Genomic DNA, 21,203 nt, shown 5'->3' with positions numbered 1-21,203 from the left:
GATTTCCTAAAAATTTGAACTATATAAACACTTATAAAAATAAATTGTGACTAACGATTTTAAATTTTTTTTAGCTACGATTAGAACAACTCATAAGGAACCTTGTATTAAATTTTTATGTTTTTTTGGTTGTCCAAAATTTTTTTACCGACACTTCAAAAAAAAATTCTCAAAAAAATCGAAAATTTCAGTGGTCTATAAATAACTCAAAAAAGTCGAAATTTTTTGAAAATTAAACTGTATATAGATATCACTACATTAACATTTGAAGAAAATTTCAAGTATTTACAGTGATTAGTTTTTGAATTACAACCATATAAAAATATCGATTCGGTCGAAAACTGGTTTTGCATAAAAATTCCTGTTTTTCAGTCATTTTTTTGAAAACTGTTGGAAAATGTTTACTTTTGACCTCTATAATGACCCAAGGATATTGTATAAGGACGAAATTTTTTTTATGAATTTCTAGCATTAAATAATTTGTGAATTTTGTGATTTTTACGTATGTTGTCAAAATTCAAAATTTGAACGCTTGTAAATAAAAATTGTGAGTTTGTATTTCTTTTATTTTTCAACTGCTATTGTAAAAATATGTTAGGAGCCTTTTACTAAATTTCAAATCTTAGAATTAAAAATAAAAACTTTTATGAATTTCTATCTAAGATAATTTGAACATTGCCGTAATTTTTACGTATTTTGTCAAAATTTGAACTTTAAATGCTTATAAAAAAAAATTGTGTCTATATATTTCTTTTATTTTTCAACTGCTATTGTAAAAATATATTATGAGCCTTGTATTAAATTTTCAAATCTTAGATATAAAAGGAAAATTTTTTATGAATTTCTAGAATAAAATAATTTACGAATTTTCGTGATTTTTACATAATATGTTGTCAAAATTCAAACTTATTCAACACACATACACATCATTGTAAAATCAATACATTCATCACTTCGTTCAGAATCTAAAATATTTTATGAAGATATGATAATGGGTTATCTGAAATCTTTTGGAACAAAAATGACGGATGCACATACCTGCTAATTGCTATTATAGTGCTCTAATACGGACACAAAACATTTTTTCCAGTGAAGATCCATTCATTTTTTAGCATTACATATCGTTGTGCATCGATATGAACCGTTAGAATTTAGAAATAGAGAGTATCATTCTGTTATCTGTTTGTTATCTTGCGTCTAATGCGATAACGACATTTACGTCTCACAAAATATTTGGTTATTGATTACTTAAATTTGTTTTATGAATTATGATTAAACGAAACATTTCACTACATTAATTTGTCTACTCGGCTCTTGGGCTATAGGCTTATGAGTATTTTTCTAGAGCCGGGTGGAGAATTTGGTTACAATGGATGAGGAGACGGCCATCGCGAATCGCGAATCGGAGTTGGAAGACTCGGAGCCTTCCAGCGATGTAGAAATCAATAATAGCAAGTTCGGACTGACTATAGAGCCAGTCATGGTGTTAATGGTTCTCGGAATACACGCTAACTGTGAGTGCCTATAAAGGCCGGATTGGACAACTTCAGCCCACCGAGCTTTCAGTACTTTTTGGCCTACTTACAACCTACAAATTAGTACTGTGTTGAAGTATAACCTTTAGTCTCCATTTCTTCAACTTATAACTCTTAACATATTTTCGGTCAGTAGCCCCTCATAAATTGAATAGCTCAAAATCGTTGCCCTCCAAATTTTACTTGGTAACCTGCTAGGCTAATCTGGCCCTGGTACCCATGTTGTTTTTTGTCTTTATGAGTAGTCTTAAAAATATGCAGTTTAATTCAATAAAGAATGATGAACTCAATGTTTAAAATGTTGGTGATTTTATTATTTCAAAAACTGATGATAAACAAAAAAAGAAAACCACGCACCTTGTAAAAGTAATATATTTATATTTCATTGTTCCGTAACAAATATTTAAAAACTATGACATGCAATTATAAATTATAAATAATTGGTGAAGATGCTCTGCTGTTTAGTTTATTTGGAGTGTACTTCGTCTTCCCTGTAATTGGTTGCATTTTGCAAAAACAAATCACCTACCTATATTCTATAAGAATTAGTAAATACCATAAATGTTCCGTATAGAATGTTATTAACATAGGTTTTTGGCATAAATTTCGTATAATTATAATCAATCTAAATATTTTGAATATTTCATTGTGTTTAGAAAACAACATATCATATATATATATATATATATACGTGTCTATTAGTAAAAGTTTCAAGTTCCTGTATTAATATTTGTCCAAATGATTATTTAGAAATCATTATTTTTGTTCAAATTTTAACAAATTGACAACTTAAATTTTTTATAAAAAATTCCACAAATGTATTTTTAGTATATTTAGAATTTAGATTGCTTTAAGAATAACTTATGATGAATTTCATATTTTTAAGCCTAAGCTATTCAAATTGAAAACCTTAGCTAAACTTGTATTTATTTTTTTAAAGTTTTTGTCAATTTTTCATAATTATAGAAAAGAGGCTGAATATTTTGAGAATTTCAAATACTTATATACTTAAAACAGCTTACATCTAGTAAAATTATTTTAAAATTTCAAGTTAAAAAAAAAAGATATTTGCAAATACCAAAAGTTCAGTGATTTAAATGTCTAATTATGTGAAATTTGAACTAGCTAAAAGCAATTGACTATTTGTAATTGTGATAGAAAATTCGGAAATCACACCACCAAATCAATATTTGATTTCGCTACCTATTCCTAGTATAAATTACACCACCTATGAGCTACCCCTATAACCATTATTGGTATAATATGTTGCATATGTCTACATATAATAATTAATATATTCAAATAACCAACATGTGTATTATTTATTGATTTCAGTGATGGTGCAAACTAATCTATTTGAAGAACGTGTATGCCTCCATAGTGATCTCAAACAAAATAAGTCTGTGAATTGTTACAATATGACTGCATCAGATCAAGAAATAGTTCAACCTGCTGTTGCAGATTTGCAGATGATTAAAAATTTGATCGAGACATTGATGCCTTGTATAACTTCACTATTTTTAGGTCCCTGGAGTGATATAAACGATCGCTTACCTTTGTTATTAATAGCAATTTCAGTTGGGAAATAATCTTTATTTAAGTAAGTACTTAAATAATAATAGGTACTAAATATACATTGAAAAATTGATTCAAATTTAAGGCATGGTAATATCAAACTGTATGTACAGTGTATTTTCTGTGATATCAAGTTTGTCTCCAATAATGTTTTTGCTGTGCAGCATACCTAAGCGGTGGTACTAGTGTATTGTCTATGGCTGCAATGTGTTATATTGTTGACATCACCGATTGCAAATCAAGAGCTTTCAGGTAAATTAAATTATATTATTTATTTGAATTAAATGGGTTTAAGAACCTATTAACATGCTTAATGAGTAATAAGTTGACAATGTTTCAATTATGATTGGTTCCATTGTATACTAGATTATACACTAAATATTATTTACCTAAGGTGCACCGGCCCACTTAAAAGACTTAGTTTAAGCGTCCACATTTCTTGTAGTCATTTTAAGTAATTCAGTTATTTTTATTTTTGTGGTAACACTTTCTTTATAACATATCAAATACAGTATAAAAATTAAACTTCATTGGATTAATAAATAAATAAACTATATACAGAGTGATTTTTTAAGCATACTCACCACCATTTTTCCCTTTAATAGTATATTTATTCAAATTCTGATTTTTAGAATTTACTGAGAATTTAAATTATGACTTCTGAATTACACCAACTAAATTCACTTTCCAAATAGAAAGAATACTGAAGTTAAAAATCGATGTACTATTTTGACTACTTATCATACACTCAGACACAAATAAAATTAAAAAACTATAAATCATTGTAAGTTCAATACATTCATTGATTCTCATAGAATTTAAAAACCTTTTAAAGAGGTAGGGGGTTTCACTTTTTAATTTCATTATTTTAAATCTCAACCTACCTTAAATTTTTTTTGTATCAAAACTATTTAACCTTTTCTATTATTTTGATATTTGTATTAAGTGCTAATTTATATTGTTTTATCAAATAATATTATTAATTAATTAAGTGGACACAACACTTAAATAAACAAATTCTGAAAATTATTTAAAAAAACACTAGATCTTGATCAGCATCATTTCAAATTATTATTTGCTAATTTTGTTTCATTATTTCTTTACAGGGTGCAGATAAAAAACTTTTCAAAATCAAATTGGTAAAAGATATGTGGCAAACTGTTACAAAACAACGATTTGGCTTTGTAAGATGCATAATTATACTATCTGCAGTGTTGTTAGCTCTCAATTTAATCATTTTATTAGGTAAGTATATAAGTATGAGGAATTTTGTTTTATGCATAATCACCTCGTCCTTGTGTTTAGGTAAATAATTGTTATGTATATTCAAATTCTGTTTTTTAGGAATTTTTTTATTTAGTTTATAGGCATATTTTTGAATACTTGGATTTAAGGAGTACCTATTGTGATGCCAACCTTGGTTTTCAAATGAGAACCTACCAGTTTTAATACAAATTGTGAATTAAATTAATTTTTTTTAAATGTTGACGTATTGTAATTAAAATTTGAACTTAATGTTTATAAGTTATTCTATTATATAATTTATATCTAAAAGTCTACTAAATGATATTATTTATCTTGTTTAAAAAATGATTGGATATAATATTACTCCATATGGATTTTGTTTTATTAGAAAATTGTCCGAATACATTAATTTAAGTAATAAATATCAAGTAAGTAATTTTCACAAAAATTAAATATATATTATAGGTATTGTATACTTAAAAAATAATCACTGAGCTGTATATATATATATATATACTTTACTCGTATCAATTTACAAAATATTATCCTTAGTATTACAAGATAATTCAGAAACTTTTCATTCAAATGAATAATCCAACATTTTCAGAAAAATCATCTGCTTTACAATTTGCATTAAAATATGTACATAAGTTATTTTTAATAAACTAATGTTGGTATTGCCAATGCATTATAACATGGTGAAGTGTTGTGAAAAATCAAAGTATTCAATAATATTGTGTACAACGCTTACAACTTGCAAAATCAGAATTACTATGTATGCATAATTTTAACATAAAAATTGGATGAGTTTGTTTAAACGATTACCTTATACATACAAGTTTGCCTATGTTATAGACAAACATATATTTCAAAACTTGATTCATATTCAAAAATCGACCAATCAATCAAATCTAATATACCTACTTACCTAAATTCCGTGTATTTATAATAATAATTGAATTTTATCTTAGGAGAAGGTTCATTCATGTACATGTATCTACAGAAACAATTTTTGTGGACGTTGGACAATTTTACGCCATTTTTTACATATACAACACTGATGCATGGTGAGAAGACAAAAGTTTCTGGACATTTTGTGAATATTTAGTTATACTTATCTATTTAATAATATCTAATATTATTTCAGCCACAATTCCTGTGATTGGTGTGTATGTGTTAAACACCAAACTACAATTTCCAGAAATGTATATCGGTATCGCTGCTGCGGCACTGGGAAGTTTTGAAAAGGTTGGTTTGGCGTACTCGGTGCATTGGTGGCAATTTTATGCCATGAAAACTATTGGCTACAGTATGTACATCAGTCAATCATTGGTTTGGTCTCAATTATCCAAGATTATTCCGCCTAAAGACTTATGTAAATATAAGCTGCTTCTTGAGTATTTGTATATTTAATTAAGGTGACACTTAGTGGCTTAAGCTCAACATTGAGGCAATTTCTAATCTCATTGTTTCTACCCGTAATTTTACATTCATTTTGATTGCTAATTTAAGACTGTTATGCATTTTTTGCAATTAAATAAGTCACTGAATTGATTGCATTATTACATTAAATGTATTAAAAACATACCTAAAAATAAAAATATTATATAATAAAAAAAAAAATTAAATAGTTGGAAACCATGTATTTTTCTATAAACAATCGAAAATTAATATTAATAATTGTTTGTAAGATAATATTACTTAACATCAACTGCATTTTACATAGATAAAAAATAAGCTTGACTCTTGGTACTATTGTTACTAATTTATTTATTGTTGAACTTTTGAATTTATGTTATTCATTTTCCTATTTGCTAATATTATGTGTTTATTTCAAAGAATATTGGATCTCACTAAGCCCTACTATGATTTTTAATGCTCATTGATTTTGAAAAGTTGTGTTACTATATATCGTCATCCATACACCTTACAAAATTTAACATAATTTTATTACCAAATTCAGACACACATTTTTTAATATATTGTGTTAATTAAATGTTTTGTTCTAATTATTCTATGCATGTTTCAATATTTTAGTGCACATATTTATGCATATTTAAGATTTTTAGAGCATATTTAGTTGGTTTTTAATGCATTTAAATCTGCACTCTATTGATAAACTGTTATTATTATTTTTTATTTTATTGGTAGGAAACTACCCACTACTACTTACCTATTTACAATGAAATGTATAGGGTATGTCGGTTGGCAATTTGAATGTTATTGTTCTAAGTCACTTAATGCGGTCAAACATTAAAAGTACAAAATATGGACACTTTATTTGGTCGAATAAAAATAAAAATAATTAAACGCAGACACCTTGTAGTTTGTACTATTATTTGCATTAGATGTACGTGGTATAAACAAGTCTGAAATCATAAACATTTATGTTATACATTTTATTAATAGTTTGAATATCATTTAGTATATCTAATTTGGTGATAATATTATAATTTATAAACATATTTTAGCATCAAGTGATGTTTGGTTAGTGCTTAACCTGTAAATTAAAAAAAAATAACTTTAACATTTTAAGCAATGGAAGGAAATATATTAATTTGGATAAAAATTATTGACCTCTAAATTTCAAGAAACAACTTTACTAGTTTCTAATATCTATGCAGTATGCACCCATCTGTGGGTGACAACCCACTGACATGCTCTTAGAAAATAGTCTATATTGAACTCTTATTTGACTAAATTTATATTGTCTATTGTAATGGTTTATATTTTAATTATGATTTCAGGTAAAATATTTGCATTTCTAGGTATGATTGAAAATGTTGGATTAATACTTTACTCGCCAATATACACTGCTGTCTATGTTATAATTTCGCCAATTGTTTCTTTTTCTTATCAACAATACTTAGCACATTTGTATTTGTTTTATTTGGGTGAGTTTATATACTTTCTGTTTAATCAAATTTGTTAAATGAAATCTTTTATGCATTTATGTTTTATAATTTATAAATTATAACATATTTGCAGCATATACACCCAGTATACTGGGTGTCCCAAAGAGATCTGACATTCTGACAAATGAAATAACTTTTGTTCTAATTTCTAATCAATATTTTTAAAAAATTTCTTTTAAATATAATCCATAGACACTTGCGCTACATTTTTTATTTTTTAATACTGAAAATAAAAAACATAAAAATTGATAAAAAATGTTTTCGAAATATTCAATATAGCCAATTTGTAAATCTGATTTTTAGAAAAATGTATATGATAAAAACACTTATTTAAGTCAAAAGGCTGATTTATTACAATTTTTTTAAATATCAATATTTTCGTTAGGTAAATTATAGTAATTTATAATTTATACATCACTATTATTAAAATAAATACAATAAAAAAATTATTAGATTTTAACATGCACTTATTTAAAAATGTTCTTATAAAATATTTTTAAAAAACTTTATTATTATTTGAAATTACAAGGTTTCTAACATAAACTAGATCGTAATTTACTTAACGAAAATATTGATTATTTAAAAAAATTGTAAAACATCAGCCATTTGACTTAAATAAGTGTTTTTACCATGTACATTTTTCTAAAAATCAGATTTTACAAATTGGTTATATTGAATATTTCGAAAACATTTTTTATCAATTTTTAAGTTTTTTATTTTCAGTATATAGATTAGAACAAAAGTTATTTCATTTGTCAGAATGTCAGATCTCTGTGGGACACCCTGTATATATTATATAGTAATATATATATATATACTTAAAACGAACAAGTCAGTACTCTAGCTATGTATAGACTAAGTAAAACTTTAAAGTTTAGATAAGCAAAGTAACCAAAAATATTCTTATCTAAAATTATAAATTAAAAATGCATGTCGTCATTAGAAGTTTAAAAACAATGATTAAAAGAAGAAAAACAATATTTTCAAATAATAAATGCCTTATGCCAAATAGATCAACCAGTAAATTGCAGCAAGCTTATATAACATAGGTGTATAGCTGTATAGGCAACAACTTGGATTTTGCTACTAACTGCAATAATACAGTTGATATTTTAACCATACTAAAACTCCTTTTAATATTACCTAACTGATAAGCAAGGCTGGGCAAGTTAACTAATTATTTTAACTCGTTAAGTTAATACAGAAAAATGTAAGTTAAGTTTAAAGTTAAAAATTAGTTTTCTTATTTATATAACTCGTTAAAAGTTAAAAGTTAATTGAAAAAAAAAGTAACTTAACTTAGTTAAAAATAAGTTAATTTTCTTTTTTCATGTACAATAAATTATCATACATTTTTATCAAAGCTTAATAAATAACACAATATAATGGAAGTCTAACTATTTTCAATAAACATATGTAATTGTATTAATTACAGTAGGTACTTAGTAAGTACTACTTACATACTTCAATCAATTATAAAATCTAACAAAACCTACATTACCTACACGTTTTCCAAAATGATGGCTTAACTTAAAAATTTTTTTTCTTGTTAATACCCATTAAATTTGTAAATTGTTATTATTAAATTTGTTATTAGGATTTAATTAAATAAATTACACATATGTAACATTTTTGTTTTATAATAATATATATTATATATATATACATATTTTCTGCGAATAAGCAGATTAAAATAAAATATTATTATCTTATACTATTATTATTACTCGTAAATCGTTTCCCAAATTTTATATAGGTAGATAGTTGTACTTATACACGTTATTCTAATATCTATTGAAATTTCAAATATAGAAATAATGCAAAACACTCACATTCATATCGTTAAGTATTTGGTTATTCCCACAATTATTATTTTAATATATATAATATCAATAAGTTATAAAAATCAAAATATAATTTTAAATATATGAAATTTATAATTAATAAATTAACTCGTTAAGTTAGAAGTTGTTTTAAAAAAAAAAGAAACTCGTTAAGCTGGAAGTTACTTTTGAAAATAAAGGTAACTCGTTAAATAACTTAGTTAAAAGTAACTTAACTTTAACTTTTTAACTCGTTAATGCCCAGCCTTGCTGATAAGTAACCTTCCAATCTATTTCAGTTGTTTCATAAAATAACTCTTGTGTTATAAATTTTTAAACATATACAATATATTAAAATGAAAAAAACCGATGTAGTCAATCTACTGTAAAAATTTAAGTATCTACAGGTTTTGAGCAGTGGTACCTTTTTATCATCATATTTAATACAATTTGGAAAATATTTTAAAAATTGTGTTTTGCTTCTTTATTTTTTTTTAATCCAATACTTTCACGCAAACACTTTTCAAAATTAAAAAGAATTATTTTGTCACATTTCGGATTTTTTTTTTTTTTTTGTAAATTATCAATAATTAATTTATCTTATATTACATTAACAGCTGTTCATTATTTAATGATACTTAATGTGATATTAAAATCGTCTATTTTGTTAATAATTACAAAATTAATTTTCTGACTTTCTCATAACAATTAAAAAAGTGATTGAATATATAATCAGTTATTATTCTTTTAAAAGTATTTGAAAAGTGTTTAAATACATTTTTTTTTTTTAAATATTTTAAATCTATTTTAAGTATTTTCTAAATAGATACATTTATATTTGTATTTGAATACAATTTTTAAAATGTTATTTTTACAAGACAATAATAGTGATGTTTATAGTGAAGTTGACATGTTCCCATCTCAGTTCAGATAAGAAAAATTTAATTGAGATTGGCCACCACTTTGTTAAACAGTTAATTGACATTAACCACCCAACTTTAGAATTTAAAGTTATATTAAACTATAAATATGTATAGTTAATACGATATATGATATATTTTAAAATATGTATGTAACTTAATATCATTTTTTCTTTCAAGTAACACTATAATTGATGATTTGTTAATAGAAAATTAATTTTAACCAGCACAACAATTAACATATTATACATTACTACTTATTTTCTCATAACATTAAAGATGAGAAGTAAAATCGCCCATATCTTAATTTCTTAAACTGAATGGAACTTGAACGTTGTAAACAAATCGACCACTTATAATATTATTGTAAAAACTTTTGAAGATTTATTTTTTTTAAATTATTTATATTCACTTAAATATATGAATACAAACAGATTGTAAAATTGACATAAAAGATTAGATATTAACAATCACACTTTTTAATAGTTTTTGCTTTTGACGTTTTCTTTTCTTTTGAACATTTTGGGTTATGTTGAATACCAACTCTTCCTCTTCTTGACTATTATTTATGAACATCAGTGAGTGAAAATTTTCACCCACTAAATCCTATTTATACACAAATTTAATAATAAATAATTGTTTTATCATAAATTAATTATGCTTATTCATTTGAATAAAGTCAATTTGTTACATACTCTAAACTCATTTGTTTTCTTTGTAGCAAGTACATTTAATTGCCTTAATATAGGTATCATATCACTGACAGATGATATTGGTTTGTGCAATGTTTGTACTAAAAATACAAGTGACCGGACAACTGGCTCAATTCCATGATGCATATGACTTAATAATGGTATTAACGCTTCCATAAAATAACATACGCTTGAAAAGGGCATAAGTAATAAAACCTCTTCCAACTCACTAAAAATTATGAAAAATAAATTATTATAGCCTTTAATTCCCCGTTGAACAAATTATAAGAATTCTAAAGTAGGATTTTCCAAGTAAATTAAACTTACCTAGAGCGTATCCTTTTAATTATTTCCAATAAATAATCGTCGGTGGTTTTAACATTAAAAGCAGTCATTATTATTGGTAATGTTGGTTTCTCTACACCTTTATTTTCAGTTTCCAATAAGTTATCTTTGTATTCTTTAATTACATTTAAACATTCCAACAATAATTCAGCCTAAAATATATAAAATTTTAAAAATTTAAAAAAAACTATTAATGGATTTAAATTATATTACAGCTTTTTCTGATGAGATGGTCTTTTTTGTTGGCAATGCGAGAACAGATGGCCCTCCATATACATTGGTTTCTTCGCCAGTTGCTAGTTCTTTATCATCTTCTTGTGCTCTTTCTTCTTCCCGTTCATCCTCTAATACAAGAGGCTCTTCTGTTTTTTCAAATAAACGTATGACATTGTCATGGCCACAACTCACCACATAATAACCATTTCCGCTCACAGACATATTACGGCATTCACCTCGGTGACCCTAAACCAAATTAAATACTCAAAATAAACTAATATTAAAAAATTCTTTAAATCATTACTTGAAGTGTTAAAACTCTTTCAAAGACATCAGCATCCCAATGTTTAATGTTTCCATTCTTGTCGGTAGTAAAAAATTGATGGGTCATGGGAATGAATTTGATACTGGTCAATGCAGAATCTGTTGTTAAGCGCCTATGACAATCCCCATAATCTAAGCCCCAAATTCTGATTGTCTTATCAGCACTTGCAGTTATAATAATTGATGAATCGTAACTTATGTCCATATCATTTACAGGTAATGTGTGTCCATAAAGATCAATAAAGTGCTAAAAAAATATTTTCAATTGTTCTTCTGTCATACATTTTTTTTACATATATTATTTTCACAGTAAAATCTTAACACTCACCTTAAATGTGTCCATAAAAAATATTTTGACTGTGTTATCTAAAAGAGCAACTGCTAGCAATTTGTTATCTGGGCTTACTCTCGCGCACTGTACATTTTCATCTAACTCTAATGTCTTCATGTGTAATAACGATAATACTTTTCGATCAGAACTTGGCAATGTTACTAGTTCTAATTGCCATAGTTTAACTGTACTATCACCACCACCTGTTACACAACCCAACTGTTGTTTGTTGAAAAAAAAAAATGTATCAGAATTAATAAAATAAAAAATAAATATTTTTTATTACCTCGTCTGGTAACATATAAATTGACTTCAAATCTTTTTGATGAGCAGAAATGTTTTCAATAATATCTCCTGCGGCTATGTCAATTACCAATAATTTACCATCTTCAAGTCCTGCTAAAATATGTCGGTCGCCAGGAAGCACACATAAACATTGAACAGCACTAGATGTCTCAACTGTTCGAATACAATTAAGAGTTTTCCTGCTCCACATTTTGATAGACTCGGAACCTCCAGTGAACATAGCTAAATTATCTGAACTAAATGATAAAACTCTAACATTTGATCTATGGCCATGTAACGAAATCTTTCGAATCAGTTTTACTTCTTTTCCAACTGCTAATGATAAAGAATAAAACGCTAAAGTGTTATTTGCCATACTTACAACAATCTGTTGAATTCATAAAATATATATTAAACATTAGATCATGATACTTAAAACTTTAATTTATTTGTATTACTTTCACATGAGTCTGATTTACGACCAAATCAGCAGACTTTATTTTACAGTCTGTTAAAATAGAAGGTAATCGTCGAACCACATCTTGTAGTGCTGGATTTTTTTCATTTAAAAATGCTGTATCTTCATTAGTTTCACCGCGCCTATTAACCATAATCAAAAAATAATTAATAAAGACGTTAATAAGTTAATATGACATGATAGCGCAGTTATCGTTAATTGAATTTTTTTTTAATATCAGTTCATTGAAATGACCTTATTGTCTGGTGGGGAGAGACTACAAAGTAGCATTTTTTGCACTGTACTAGGTTCAAACTAACTATTGCACCACACTCCACAAAAACTTTATTTAACTGAACACAAATAAAATAATTAATTCACTAGAACATAATCAATTTTATAAGTTATATAAGATGTTACATAAAATCCAGGGGCCTATTTGTAATGCTGGTATATTATTTTAGCGTAATATCTACAAACCAGTGTACTACAATAGGATTATATTATATATTTAACTTACTTAGAAGCCTTTTTCCTGAATTTTCGTTGACGATTATGCAAACGTTCTAATGCTTCATTATCTCCACTAAAAATAAATAGTTCCAATAATTTTCCATGGCCATGAACACAAAGAACATGATTTGTATTATCTGTGGCTGAAGATACAACACGGCCAGGACCTTCTCGCATTAATGATCCACTTTTTTCACATTTTATCGAAGACTAAAAATGGTATAAAACATTGTTTTTATATTTTTTAAATAGTCATAATAATTACAAATTATTGAAATAAACACTAACAGCAAAATCTAGTAAGTTATCTGAGGTTAAAAGCTCAGACATTTTAACCTCTGATTCTTCATCATTCATTTTTGATATCTTCCATGTACGTAGTTCTGCGTCATTACTTCCAGCAACAACAAAATCATCATCACGTAAAATAGATAAAGTCCATACCTATATAAAATATAAAATACAAAAATTTGTTTAGTCTAATTGGACAAACTTTTCAAATTCATTCTTTTAAAAATATGTGTTTAAGAGCATTTGTTGTATCCGTCTTACAAGTGCGTAACATTGCAAAAACTGTTTCGCGCGGGAAAGAACCGAGAAAGCTACAGTTATAACTAAGAAATTAAATTTTCACCACATAAAAAGGAGTATTTTGTCTGTGCAATATAGTTTTTATTTTTTCGATATCAGAATTACAAAAAAAGTTATTCATGCTTAAAAAACACAAAATTAATATATTATAAAACAATAAGAATTTTTTTAGTATAAGCACAAAAGCATTAAGAAAAATAACAATACAGATCTTCATACTCATAAATAAAGCCAGATTAAAATATGCAAATACATATTTTTAAGTATTCCTCCTGTAATAATTATTTAGATAATAACAGGACAAAAATAGATGCTAATTTTGCATATTTGTGTAAAAATGCATAATTACATGTTTTTGGATGGTTACACAAGTCAAATAGTTCTTAAACATTAAGATCTAATTTAAAGTTATTGTGTGGTAGTATCATAGGTGCAAATCACCCAAAAACATTAGGGGGATTAAGTGCCAACAATGTTTGAGAAAGCAGATCAAATTTCCCGTAAATATCATAATTTCACAACAATTATTATGACATTATATAATATATTTTATATGTCATTGCAGTTTAATATATCGAGACGTAAGCTCGACATATTATATTATAAATAATCAAATAAATATGAAACTGTTTTTGAATTTTTAATAAATGTAATTATTATGCAAATATGACGGTAATAGTACTGTAAGTTATAACCACGGGATTCGGGGTTCTGGCATTAACATTCAGGGTGCTAAGCACCCTTAGCACCCCTGCGATTTGCGCAGTATTTTTCAATAACCATTCAATCTTAAACATATAACTCTCGACCCAATGCCATATACTATTTATAAATTACAAAATAAAACAATGCTTAAAATGTGCTTGTTAAGTACACACTCACACAAAATGTATCTTGATAAGTAAGTCATAAAGTTCAAGTATGTAACACAGAAGACAATTTTATTAGTACTAAAAACTTGGTTGTCAATATCCAGAATTTATATAATATACATCTTAAAATTTAATTTCTTTATCCAATGTTTTTAACATAGACCACATACCTATTGTTAAGACATACAAGGAGTATAAAAAAAGTAATAACTAAATATTAATAACTATAGATTTCTTTAATCAATAAAATTAATAAGTAATATGTTTTAAGTTTCTAAACATAAATTTAGAATACTTTAAATTCAAGTTGTATCTGTGTGTTAGTTACCAGTACATAATTATAATAGTTCATATACAGATATTTATTTATTCATTATAACTTGAAATTACTTTAGAATTTAGACATTAATGATTATTTGTATAAAGATACTTATAATTTCCTTTAGGATTGTTCTGTGTAGTTAAATTAAAATATTTTTTATATTATTAGAATGGTATGTATTTATAAAATATATTTTTCTCTTATTTTTTGCTCTATTATATAAATTATATCCATTTTTTAAAAACTTTATTTAATATTGTCTTTTTTTTCAAAATTATTTTTGAACTTAATAAAGTTTTTATAGAGCAATATAACACAATCATAGGTTTTAATAGAGAGAATAATTTGCATATATGTGTATGTTAATATATTTATGAAAATTTAATAATTTGATTCATTAATGTATTGTTATTTTTTATATCAAATAAACTATTATTAACTATGATATAATATATATGTACTTACAATGTAAATTAGAACTTATGGCCTAGTAGTCTATGTAACTATGATCAATAATGATAGAAAAAAAATTATTATTATTTTTATTTAACAACAGCAGTTTATTTTCAGTAAATACTCAATGTGTAATTATTTATTAAGTATAGATTCAAACTATTCAAAATATTAAGGTTACCAAATTCTTTTTTAATAGTGTTCAGAATTATAGTTTATAGATTTACATTAAAATATGTTTAAAATTCAGGAATTTAACACGGTCGCAGAGTGAGCTTACCAAACTTATTTTTAAGCATTTAAAGTTCAAGCTCATTTCATAAATAAATCTTACTTCAGTAATGTGACCTGCCAATGTCTTGAAACAGTGTCCAGTTGTTAAATCCCAAAACTTGATATATGTATCCTTAGATGACGTTACAACAACATTGTGCTTGTTTATAAATTGGACTCCTGTCACTACACCCTTATGGCCAGACAATCGATGTAATCCTTTTTCAGCTATGACATCCCAAATTACTGCTTCAGTATCCTGATAAATAAATAGACCACGTGTAATAATAAAGTTTAAAGCCATGAACAAAAAAAACTTACTTTGGAACCTGAAGCGAGCATGTGACCATAAGTGTCATAAGTAAGTGCAGTAATGGCAGAACGATGACCTTGGAACGTTCCAATAAGTTCACCAGTCGCCAGATTAAACGTATTTACTAAACCATCAGAATAACCTACAGCAATATGATTACTTTCCAAGGTGGTGGCTAACCTAACTACAGAAACCTTTTTCGAAGTATTATTTTTCATGTCTTCATCTTCGATTGTCATAACCTGAATTACAATAAACAAATATATACATAGTGAAAGTAAAAAAGCAACTTTAGCTAAATATAATTAATTAAGTCGTTTTTACCAATTTTTCCAAGCGCAAGTCCCAAATGATAACATTTTCGCAAGCACCGACAGCAACATATCTGTCAGAAATACCGTTAAGCGTGACAAAGACAACATTACAATCAGGATGGCAAACGATGTTGAAATTTTTCCACGGAACGTAACGCAAGTATTGCTTGGTTATACCCATTTTAAATGATTTTAAGCTAAAAAAAAAAAAATAATAATAATATTAATAACAGATTGCATAGCCGGTAAAATTACAGGACGACGAGTCCACAAATTTGTGATCACCACTGTGGCCTAACTTTCATAGACTAAAACTAAAATATTTCTGTCACGCTACGTCTGTTTTGGACTAGCAGTTGCGGTCGATGACCGTCGTAGTTTGCGAATATTAATTAATGTCAACTGTCGTCTGTCGAGTCGTAAAACTATGATTAATTTACCTGAAGTGATGTGCAGTGAAGAAGTGAGAATCATAGCACCAGAAACACGACGCTTTGAACTAGTCCGGTTAGTACTTCGATGTAGATCGTAGGCAGTCGTGACGTTTACGAAAGTTGAAATATTAACTAACGAGGAAAAATGCCGCCGACAGAAGTCTTGCCGAATGGCGTCAGGCGAATAACACAATCGGAATCACGTGCGTCTTATCATAACACTGTTATCAGTAAACTCCAAATCACAAAATATAGTTTAATATACATCACCGTTCGATATGAAGTTACGAACGTCGTGGATTGTTCCGTTTGCAACCGATCAGGATTTAAGATAATAAGATAGAACTTTCTCTCGAATTTTTGAGCGCTGTTGGACGTTGTTGGACGTTTTTTTTTTTTTTGGACACTGTTGCACGCCATTCGGTCGACAACATTGTTCGATCGAAACCGTTTCAAGTGTTTTACCGTTAGTTACCCACATGAAAAAGACTGTACCTATTCAAGAAAATTATTATTATAATGAAATTATTCAAAAACTTGATGATCAATGGAGAGCACTGCCAAAGTCATTACATCTTCTACCAGACACTATTACTAATTTACGGTATTTTAATGATTATTCCGATGTACTATGGTAAACATATACATTTTAGATTATGCAAATTCAAGCTGCTTTAACAGTATTATGTCTTCTTGTTTCAAATGCAAACTGTGAAAAGGTATTTTCTAATGTTATCAATATCGAAACCAAATCTAGGAATAGGCTTGAAATAGACACGATTAATGGTAACTTATTAATAAAACAATGTGTTAGGGAGACATTTTGAAACAATAAATTGCATTAAGTTTTTTCCAACAAAATCCATGTTTAAAAAAATGATTAGATCTATATTTTACTCAAACACTACTGAAGAGCTAGGTTTAGAACTAGATATTATATTATTTGGGGATGTTTAAATTATTACATATTGTTTGAAAGTTAAGTGTTACAGTATCATTTATGTATAACTTTATTACTATTTTGTTATGTTTTATCAATAGAAGAGGTAATTATTTAATTTTTATATTGTTAATAATTAATAATCTATAATTACTAATGAAAGAAAGACAATCCAGTAAGGCCGATCACCCAATTTATATATATATTACATATGTCATAGTAGATTTTTTAGATGGAAGCCCACTATACGATACTGCCATGTATTACATCCAGTATATACGCTTAAACTTAAAAACATACAATTAAACGTTACATTACTAATTTGTAGATGCTTTGATTTGCATCTGATGGTTAAATTATCAAAATAGGGAAGAATGATGGGGAGGGAATTGATGTGCAGTGTCATAGTATATTTTTAAACCCTTAGTCTCCACTGTTAATTGTAACTTATTGTTTAAAAGTGTTATGATATAATATCATTGAGATAACCCCTTAACATACAGTGATTAAGGCTAAAGCTATTTTATGACTAATTCTTACATACTGTTTTTATTCAATGGTAATGTTGTCACATTACAGAAAGAGCTTACATTACTAAATTACACATTCATAGTAATTAGGTTATATTATAATAATTAGAGATTCCTAAAAATGCAAATAATGCCCTCATTTTCCTGTCTACCATTAGGCTATACTATATTAACTTGTAAATTGTTATTTAAGTGTTTTTATTTCATAATTTATTGCTATAGGTTCTATTTTATCTCAAATATTTTCAAACCACAAAGGATAAGCTATTATGAAAAAGTTGATCATAACCATTGGACCAACAGATTTTTTTGGGTTGGATCCAGAAACTAATTATTGCACCCAACAAATTTATTTAAACCTTACCTCTTGCAATAATAACAGTTAACGAATGATTAGGCTCAACAAAAAAAGTGTTTCCACTATAAGTCTTGCGATTACAATAAAGACATAGGAGTAGACTGGTAAATACTTAAAATAATTATTTCAAATGCAGTAGTTTCATAAATGTTTTGTTTATTTAATGCCCAAGACTGAATACACGATACCCCATACTACAATTGGCACAACAGAGACAATGAATTTGGATAGAAAATTTTGTATCCAATGCTTGTAGCCTTTCTCTAGCATATGATTTGTCAAACTTTGAATAACTTCATAGCTCATTGTGATGATAAAAATAATTTTATGTTAAATATTTTTTATTGAATTTATTAATCTTTATTATACTGGGCTCATATTTTAAGTCTTATTATGCTAGTTGAGTAAATTATTTGAAATATATATTGTAATTTATGTCATTCAATTAATTATCGTTAATGCATGAATAAATACTAATAATATCATACACAATAATGCTGATTATGGTTATTTTGACATTGAGTATGCTGATTTTAGTGTTGAAAAAAAAAACTATTGATATAATAATAATATTATTATTATATTTTATTAATTGTTGTTTTCACGGAATACTCAATATGATAATATATTATGATAATGTGCATTATAATTACATATAGAATATCTTTTATCAGCTTAAAAGTTCTAAAATACCTATTTATTAAATTATTTTTATTCTAGGTTTATTATGCAAAATCCGTACGAAGCAATATAGTCTGTAAACACCAAAGTATAAATTATCATATGCAGATAGTGTAACATTTATTAAGCTACTGCAGCTATGAGAAAAATGTCTCATCTTCAAAAACAGAGTTACAGCTGCCAAAAGTATGTCATAGAATATTTTGGATTCTAAACTATAAAATCTCAATACAACTGCTGCAACAATTTTTACCTGATAACTATTATTTGAGACAAACAAGATAAACAATAAAGCTAAGAGAAGAAGAAATTCTTTTTCTGTCTCTATACACAAAGAGTGCCAAGTCGTAAACAATTGTATTCAAACTCTAGAAGATGTCTTTATCTGGAAGACAAATACTTACAAATTATCTTTTTTAACTACCTATTGATACCAGAATATTGATAAAACCATTATAAAAGTGTTAAATGAAAATATCAAAATGTTTACAAATTGTTAAAATATATTGTTTAATAGTTCTTTTTGTTGAAGTATTGAAAGTAATCTTCAGTAAAATGACAATATTGGTTCAATTTCTAGAATCAAAAATAATGGTGTTTCAAGAACTCAAAATTTTGCTGATCACTCACTTGTTTTCATAAAAAGAGAAGTTATGAAAAATATATAAATAACCTATATCTTATACTTCTTATAAAAGTTCAACTATCAGCCATGATTTATATATATAATATATTTAAGACCGTTCAGTCCACTGGTTTAAAAATTGTAAAAATTGTAGCAACCATTAGTGAACAGGTTACCGTTAACATTGCAGTAATAAATATTTTGAAGAACGATACAAACGCATATTATTTACAAAAAATGCGTATAAAGATGACCTATATTACAACATTTATTGTGATACTCAATGTTTGAAGATAATTAATTTATATGAGCTCATTTATCAAAAGCTATCAGAAATAATATGCTTAAAAAAACGTTGTTTTCAAAATTTATAGTGAACATAACAAAGTTGATTTATATAAATTGTACAGTAATATTCCAGATGTAAAAATGTCATTAAGATTAACACGGGGACATGTTGACCGAAATAAAATTAAAAAAATTAAACTGAAAAATGCTACTCAAGTGCTTAGTGAACAAGTGTCATCAATATGTTTATTTATTAAGTGAGTTTTATCATTTATTGTATCATATAAGTTTTAAATTTTTAAATTTTGTGTTCTAGTTATTAATGTTCTAAAAGAAAATTCCAAAGATACGGCTAAGTTCTGTCTTCTATTTGACAGACTTTTGGATAAATTTCATCAAACTGGCATTTAAAGAAATTCCGTCCATCACAATCTGTCAAACAAGTCAGTAAACATTTTTGATTCTATGTATTTTATCAACTTGAGCTTAGATTAGTTTGCATAAAAAATTGTTTTAGTCCATAACCTCCTACACTTAAAAATTGGACAAGATCCATTAGAAGTTACCAGAGTTAATAATTTAAAAAGTATACCTACCTAAATTAAAATTTCATAATGTTTTGAAACTATTAAAATTATAACATGAACTTAGAAATATTTATTATTAATGAAGTTTTGTGTGTTAGTTTTACTACTTACTCTAAATTACTTTTATATTAGTTAATAAAATATAAAATATAGAATAAAGAATTAATATTAATATAAATGCTTAATAATATGATATTAATTACAAATTGAAAAATGACAAATAGTTCTTTAATATTTTGAGTACTATGCAAACTATTATATCGATGTTTAAGCACACACATGTTTTAAATATGCATTTTTCATGAATGATATTCAAAGATTTAAGGAGATACAAGTAAAAATTATCATAAACATTTTTTGTCATCTATAATGGAATTAAAATTGTGAACTTAATATGTGAATAAAATTATTAACTATAATAAAAAACTTAGGATAATTGATTTCAA

The 21,203-nt window shown here is 26.3% G+C and overlaps 1 protein-coding gene, 1 long non-coding RNA gene and 1 pseudogene across 3 annotated transcripts; 2 read left to right on the top strand and 1 right to left on the bottom strand.

The window, feature by feature from the left end:
- The first annotated feature begins 1,215 nt into the window (after window positions 1–1,215).
- Window positions 1,216–12,203, top strand: LOC107171240 (putative peptidoglycan muropeptide transporter SLC46; annotated as a pseudogene). The gene is made up of 8 exons (XR_016189975.1): window positions 1,216–1,514; window positions 2,871–3,111; window positions 3,194–3,455; window positions 4,153–4,355; window positions 5,327–5,422; window positions 5,503–5,730; window positions 7,103–7,249; window positions 10,170–12,203. The product of XR_016189975.1 is annotated as a putative peptidoglycan muropeptide transporter SLC46 (transcript).
- Window positions 10,375–16,950, bottom strand: LOC107171237 (WD repeat-containing protein 3-like). Its single transcript, XM_015521466.2, has 14 exons — window positions 16,755–16,950; window positions 16,325–16,511; window positions 16,009–16,242; window positions 15,749–15,946; window positions 13,465–13,620; window positions 13,184–13,386; window positions 12,665–12,806; window positions 12,208–12,594; window positions 11,919–12,140; window positions 11,571–11,837; window positions 11,264–11,512; window positions 11,033–11,202; window positions 10,709–10,934; window positions 10,375–10,619 (listed from the first exon to the last, which is right to left on the bottom strand). Exons 2-14 carry the CDS (start codon window positions 16,493–16,495, stop codon window positions 10,470–10,472), a joined length of 2,775 nt encoding a protein of 924 aa, XP_015376952.2. The 5' UTR covers window positions 16,496–16,511; window positions 16,755–16,950; the 3' UTR covers window positions 10,375–10,469.
- A 129-nt stretch (window positions 16,951–17,079) lies between these two features.
- On the top strand, window positions 17,080–20,935 carry LOC107171239 (uncharacterized). Its single transcript, XR_001506316.2, has 3 exons — window positions 17,080–17,352; window positions 19,297–20,427; window positions 20,487–20,935. It is a non-coding gene; the product is annotated as an uncharacterized LOC107171239 (long non-coding RNA).
- Window positions 20,936–21,203: the final 268 nt, after the last annotated feature.

Source organism: Diuraphis noxia, unplaced genomic scaffold (genome assembly GCF_037042655.1).
Source record: "Diuraphis noxia isolate RWA-SAM2 unplaced genomic scaffold, SU_Dnox_SAM2 contig0001, whole genome shotgun sequence".
Taxonomy (NCBI): domain Eukaryota; kingdom Metazoa; phylum Arthropoda; class Insecta; order Hemiptera; family Aphididae; genus Diuraphis; species Diuraphis noxia.
This window is presented reverse-complemented; position numbering and strand designations above follow the sequence as displayed.

Coding starts and splice junctions, on each gene's coding strand:
- LOC107171237 (XM_015521466.2), bottom strand. CDS start 16,495: ATGGGTATAACCAAGCAATACTTGCGTTACGTTCCGTGGAAAAATTTC. Junction 15,947..16,008: donor TGCTCGCTTCAGGTTCCAAA/GTAAGTTTTTTT, acceptor TTTATTTATCAG/GATACTGAAGCAGTAATTTG. Junction 13,621..15,748: donor TGGCAGGTCACATTACTGAA/GTAAGATTTATT, acceptor TATTTTATATAG/GTATGGACTTTATCTATTTT.